This window comes from Lathyrus oleraceus, chromosome 4 (genome assembly GCF_024323335.1).
Source record: "Lathyrus oleraceus cultivar Zhongwan6 chromosome 4, CAAS_Psat_ZW6_1.0, whole genome shotgun sequence".
Classification (NCBI taxonomy): Eukaryota; Viridiplantae; Streptophyta; class Magnoliopsida; order Fabales; family Fabaceae; genus Lathyrus; species Lathyrus oleraceus.
Genome location: NC_066582.1, coordinates 157,960,411 through 157,967,402, shown reverse-complemented (window position 1 = coordinate 157,967,402; position 6,992 = coordinate 157,960,411). Strand labels below are relative to the sequence as shown.

The window sequence follows — 6,992 nt, the reverse complement described above, 5'->3', positions numbered from 1 at the left end:
ATGGTCACTTCGAATCCTGACAACTCCATTTTCCTTCTCTCTTTCAAGCCTTTGACATAAATATTTGAAGACTTCAAAGACATGTGATTTTTCGTTGATGAATTCACCCAAATGAATCTTGAAAAATCATCAACAACTACATATGCATATCTTTTTCCACCAACAACTACATAGGCGTATCTTTTGAAATGGTTTGATGTTATAACTTCAGATGTGACATCTTGGTTTACTTCCAAATTTGACATTCACCACAGACTTTACCTTCTTCAATTTTGAGCCTTGGAATACCTCCAATGGCTTCTTTTGGTACAATCTTTTTCATGCCTTTCAGATGTAGATGTCCAAGTTTTTGGTTCCAGAGGTTGACTTCATATTCTTTGGATATCAGGCATGTGAAAGAGCAGTTAATTTATTGAGAAGTCCATAATTAACAATTGTCCTTAGACTTGATTCCCCTCATCAGAACTTCATTTTTCTCATCAGTGACCAAACACTCTGATCTTGTGAAATTAACTTTAAGACCCTCATCACATAGCTTACTGATACTAAACAAATTAGCAGTCATGCCTTTTACCAACATGACATTATCAAGACTTGAGAGTCCTATAGAGGATAGTCTTCCAACTCCTTTAATTTCACCTTTAGCCCCATCTTTAAACGTGACATAACCGGTTGAGTAAGACTTGATGTTCTCCAAGAACTTCTTGACACCTGTCACGTGTCTAGAACATCCACTATCTAAATACCAGTCTTCCCGAGCTGAACCTCTTAGAGAGGTGTGAGTTATGAGACTAGTGTTGACAGACTTGGGTATCCACTCCTTCCTAATGTTAGATGCCATTTGATTAGCCCTGGGTTGTGTTGGATGCCTGGGATAACCATACAATTTGAAGCAGAAGGGCTTTATATGACCATATTTTCCATAGTAATGACATCTCCAACACAATAACTTGCCTTGAGTTTGAGAATTATGATGTCTGGCATGATGTTGAGTTAGATGGTTAGACATTACAGGTTTAGACTCCCTTTTAGGAAGAATAACGTTGGTCATGGAGCTTTCTCCTTATTTGTCCAGAGATTGATAATTAAAGCCATTCCCCCTCATATCTCCAATCACTTTTCCAATTTGCAAAACTTCATCTAACACATTAGATCCATTGTTCAACATTCTTACAGCCTTTGTCATGTTATCAAGTCTGGAAGTCAACAGTATCACTTTATCTTGAAGATCGGAAATGGTAGATTGATATCTTTCTTTTTCAACCTGCAACTGAGATATAATTTTCTTCTGTTTTTCTCCCAGCTAACACACTTCTTCACTTCTGATGCATAGTTCTTTATAGGAGGCAGCAAGTTCCTCATAGGATAATTCTTCATCACACGAATCTTCACCAGATTCATATCTTCCAGTTAAATCAGTTACGTGTTTAGCAACTTCATCCTCAAATTCACTTTCAGAGTTATCATCATCATACCAAGAGACAGACATCCCCTTTTTTGTTTATTGAGATAGGTAAGGCATTCTGCTCTAATGTGTCCAAATCCTTCACACCCATGACACTAAATGCCTTTACCTTGATTGGATCTCTATTCGGTTCTTGTTCTTTTCTGAAAGTCATTATTATTCCTGATGTCAAATGGAATGTTCTTGACCTTTGGTATTGACTTCCTGTCAATTCTCTTTAGCACCTTGTTGAATTGTCTTCCAAGTAGTACAATAACATTAGTCATTCCTCCCTCAGTATCCAAGTCCCATTGGTCTTCTTCATCTTCAGTGTTGGATATAAAATGTATGCTCTTGTTTTTATTTTCATATCTGTCACTAATACCCAATTCAAAGGTTTGGAGAGACCCAATTAGTTCATCCACTCTCATGGTGTTGATGTCTTAAGCTTCTTCAACGGTTGTGACCTTCATGTCAAAATTCTTAGGTATGAACCTGAGAATTTTCCTAACCATTTTTGCTTCTGACATCTTTTCTACAAGGCACTAGATGAATTATCTATTTCAAGAATACTCATATGAAACTCATAAATATTCTCATCATCTTTCATCTTTATATTCTCAAATCTGGTAGTGAGGAGCTGAAGTCTAGACATCTTCACTTTAGATGTGCCTTCATGAGTAGTTCTGAGGATATCCCATGCTTCTTTAGCTACAGTACATGTGTTTATCAACCTGAATATGTTTTTGTTAACACCATTGAATAGAGCATTCAAAGCTTTGGAGTTTCCTAGACCCAGTTTATCTTCTTCCTTAGACCAGTCATCTTCAGGCTTCAGATTTGTGGTAGCCTTCCCATCTTTGTCATTCACTACAGGATGTTCCCATCCCTTGATGACAACTTTCCATGTCTTATTATCCATATATTTTAGGAATGCCACCATCCTTGCCTTCCAATAATCATAGTCCGATCCTTCTAAGATGAGGGGTCTGTTGATAAATCCCCTTCTTTGTCCATGGTACCAGAAAGTATATTCCCCGAATCTCACCCAGAAACAGAGCGGGATGCCTGCTCTGATACCAATTGAAATTCTGGTATGCATATCCTAGATGTCGTACACGATGTCATGACACCATGGTCAGCACATTGTCACACCATAAACAATATTAGGATTTAAATAACAACACGGTATAAAATAAATCAGTTGTTAACCGAGTTCGGTGCAACGTCACCTACATCTAAGGGCTACCAAGCCAGGAAGGAAATACACTATCACAAAATTAGTTTGAAGTTCTGAACAACCTCAGCTTTTATAGACTTCTCACCTAATATCCACTCGTGGATGTTTCTATCTAAGACTCTCCTAGATATGAAACCCCTCTCACTTCCCTTCGACCATACAACAACTTATAACAGAAAGACACAATCCACTCTTGCTTAAAAGCTTCTGAGGGATTGACAGTTACAACTCAATGAACCAGGTTCAATTCAAGTATCAAAGAGATACTCAAATGACTCACATAATACACAGACTCAAAACCCTAACTTAGACAATATTTAGCGTTGCTTCGATACCTACTTAGGTTTAGAAACGATCTATATGAAGGAGAATGCGATCCAAAGCGCAACGAAATTTAAAATTTTCTCCATTTAGTGATCCTTACGAATGGGCATGATCGGTGATAGAATCGTTACCTCTTGTGGCGATCACGAACGTTGAACGATGACAACGCCTCTACTCATTCCACACGAACGGATTCCTTCAATCTCAATGCTAGCTGTTATGAATGAAGGCTTTGAGTGAGAGAGAGAGAGAGAGAAACGAAATGCAAGAGTGACAATGCTTCTACCCAAGGGTTCTATTTATAGAACCGCTTGTGTGGGCTTCAAGCTAAAAAGCCCACTTAAGTGTATTTTGGCCCATATCTTATAATATGCCCAAAATTACTTAAGCGTGTGGTACCTTACCATTTAAGTGCACCGTACCTTACGGTGTTCCTTAGTTACTCTATCTCTCATCAATCCGTCCTTTGTGTGTGACCTTGTAGGTTTTCACGACGTTGGTAATTATATTAAATCACGCATTTAACATAATAAACAGTGAGCGGTATCTAGCAACACATCACTGCTATCCAAGTCACGAAAATGCCATGTGATCTGACAAATCCTTATGTGATAATAATTATGTGTATAATTACCCTTTTGCCCTTATGTCTATATTGAACACAAGGCATAGACCGTGTCATCCTTGTCCAGTTCAATATTGGGCCCATAGACATTTATCCTGTTACGCAGGATGGGCAAATTCCATATAGGTCACTCATGTCCCTTAGCATGCTTTGTGGAGTACCCATCAACTGTCTTTATGGTTATCCAGTTACGGACAACGTTGGATCAACAATAAAGCACTCGACTCTACATCTAGGGTCCATAGTGGTTTCAGGTCGAAGAGTGGTATACACCATTATCACCATGAGAATAACTTATGACACTTTGCATAACATTCTATATAGTATTCTCATAGCGGGTCAATCCAATATAAATATTACTCTTAATATTCATACCTATGTTTGAGACTTGATAACTCTTTATCCATGATGCATGAGATGTGATCATCAGTCTATAAACATAATAGTCTTCATGCTTTAATGTTATCCCACTTCACAATAAAGCTCGACTACGGATACTTTAAGAATAGTGTCCTTATGTTTAATGTGATCTCATGATTAAGTCATACTTGATACATTAAACAGACTAGCTATTCTAGGGACTTTATTAAACAAACATAATAAAGAAAAAACCTTTTAATTCTTAATAAATAATTCGATACAAGTACCAAAAGTATCGGCCTCTAGGGCTTACACCAACAATCTCCCACTAGCACTAGAGCCAATTAGGCATACCCCTAATGCCCATAGATCTAATATGGCCATCATGCTTCTGCTGCGCACGAGGCTTTGTCAGTGGGTCAACAATATTGTCAAGTGTAGGTACTCTACATATTTTCACATCTCCTCTATCTATTATCTCTCGAATGAGGTGATAACGCCTAAGTATGTGTTTGGATCGTTGGTGAGATCTAGGCTCCTTAGCTTGCGCGATAGCACCATTGTTATCACAATAGAGACCAATGGGATCCATAATGCTAGGAACTATGTCAAGTTCACTAATGAACTTTTTGATCCAAACAGCTTCCTTTGCTACACTTGAGGCAGCAATACACTCGGCCTCGGTTGTAGAATCAACAACTGTATCTTGCTTTGAACTTTTCCAGCTCACAGCGCCATCGTTTAAGCAAAACACATAACCAGATTGCGATCTAAAGTCATCCTTATCTGTCTGGAAGCTGGCATCGGTGTACCCAATTACAGTCAACTCTTTCTGACCTCCATATATCAAGAATGAGTCCTTAGTCCTTCTCAAGTACTTAAGGATATTCTTGACAGCTACCCAATGGGCATCACCAGGATCAGATTGGTACCTACTTGTTGCACTTAAAGCATACGAGACATCTGGTCGAGTACATAACATGGCATACATGATAGATCCTATTGCAGATGCATATGGAATCTTATTCATGCGATCCCTTTCTTCCTTAGTTGAAGGGGATTGTGTTTTTGATAGACACGGGCCATGTTGCATAGGTATGAATCCTTTCTTGGAATCATGCCTGTTAAAGCGTCTCAGCATTTTGTCTATGTACGTACTCTGACTTAGGCCAAGCAGTTTTTGTGATCTATCTCTATAGATTCTGATTCCTAATATATAGGCTGCTTCACCTAGGTCCTTCATATAAAAGCATTTCCCCAACCAACACTTTACTTGTTGCAGGGTATGGATATCGTTTCCAATGAGTAATACGTCATCTACATATAATACCAGGAAAACGATCATGCTCCCACTAACCTTCTTGTAGACACAAGGCTCATCTTCGTTCTTGATGAATCCATATTGTTTTACTGTTTCATCAAAACGAAGATTCCAGCTTCTGGAAGCTTGCTTCAATCCATAGATTGACCTTTGTAACTTACATATCTTTTGGGCTTCTTCTGGTATTGTCGCAACCTACCTGCGAAAAAACAACCGGCGAAAAAGAAAAGACAGAAGAGTCGCCACCGTGCGTTATTTATCCCAAAGGAGGGAAAGGAAACGCTCGAAGTAAACCTGGAAAAAGGAAAGGAAAAGACAAGGTCTCGCAACCAAATCTTGGGTTCGGGAGTCGATTATGCGAAGGGAAGGTATTAGCACCCCTACGCATCCGTAGTACTCTACGGGATCCACTCTTGTAGTTCTTGTCTAAAGGGTGTGGGTTTATCTAATGTACTATTTACTAAAAAAAGGGTCAAAAGGAAATGACTCGCATGGATGTCGCATCCACTGCATACGTATCCCATCTGAATATGAGAATCAGAGTCTTCGTAGCTCGGCTGCCTAAGGGTTAGGGGGGAGTGTGTGCTCGCTAAAACGTCGCGTCTTATGCCTACGTATCTCATCTAGAATGAGAATCAGAGCAAGCCGTAGTTCGGCTAACTACGGGTTAAGGGTTGTGTTTTGGGGTGAACGACGTTACTACGCAATCTACCGGATGCTCGACCTTTGGAGACTTACTCGCTTGTAGTAGAAGGAGATAACGTGTTCTTAGGAGAAGAAAAATAAATGAGTTGTTGGTGTTGAGGAACGCTCATGCAAAAGGGATAATGAGGATAAGACCTCATAGCTCTTAACCATGGACAGGGTGAGCTCATGACAAAAAGTGGGGGTTCAGAAAGGTGGAACCCTCTCCACTGACTGACCGGACAAAAGATCTGGGGTTTTTGTTCTGAAGCATCGACACGTAGTGTGATCTTAAAGAACGACGCACTGAATAACAGGGGATTGATTATTGATCCCTTTTATCCGTCAATTGCCTCTTCATGGAGGTCTTTAGGCAAAAAGTAGTAAAATGCGGGAAAGATAAAGGGGGTTAAGAGATCTACCACACGGATAAAGATCCGAAGCAACAACAAATAAAGAGATAAGAAACCCAGAGATCTCTCAAGCTAGCACCATCAAAGAAAGCGAGTCAGTACAGGTAATCAGAATAAACCTCCAGGTGGTATCCCACAAATAAAGTGGAACACCATGCAAGCCATCTCTGCAAGAGTCATATGAGCCCTCACAAAACAAAACTCAACAAACAGGTTAGAGAAACAAGATAGGGTAATCAAGAGTTGCCCCCAAATCAAAATGTAACCACATGAATCATGCCATTAAAATTCGCAAAAAGCTCACAAAAAGCAACCAAGGGTAGGAGGCCTAAACCTCTTGTCAAACAAATGCATTAAAAGGGTATCAAAAATTTCAGGTTGAAAGTATAAAGTAGTGGAAATAGGGCATACCTGATTGGGGAGGATCGATTGAAATTGAACGGCACGGTTGGGTTTGCAAAGCACTCTTAGGGTTTATATGAGAGGGAATTGGTTCTTTGCAGATGAGTTCCCTTCAGTCTCTGAAGGTTGCTCTGAACTCTGTTAGCTCTTCTCTCACTATCTTTTTCCAGCCAGGGTAA

The 6,992-nt window shown here is 39.5% G+C and overlaps 1 protein-coding gene across 1 annotated transcript; it reads right to left on the bottom strand.

Annotated features, from left to right (window-relative positions):
* Positions 1 to 427: 427 nt before the first annotated feature.
* Positions 428 to 2,366, bottom strand: LOC127136498 (uncharacterized). The gene is made up of 2 exons (XM_051063045.1): positions 2,179 to 2,366; positions 428 to 869 (listed from the first exon to the last, which is right to left on the bottom strand). The coding sequence occupies exons 1-2, from the start codon at positions 2,364 to 2,366 to the stop codon at positions 428 to 430; spliced, it is 630 nt and encodes a 209-aa protein (XP_050919002.1).
* Between the last annotated feature and the right edge of the window lie 4,626 nt (positions 2,367 to 6,992).

What these genes read in the sequence shown, in the direction of transcription:
- LOC127136498 (XM_051063045.1), bottom strand. Translation starts at nt 2,366, where the DNA reads ATGGATAATAAGACATGGAAAGTTGTCATCAAGGGATGGGAACATCCT. An exon ending in GTTAACAAAAACATATTCAG is followed by an intron (nt 870 to 2,178) that starts GTTGATAAACAC and finishes TGGTTATCCCAG; the next exon opens with GCATCCAACACAACCCAGGG.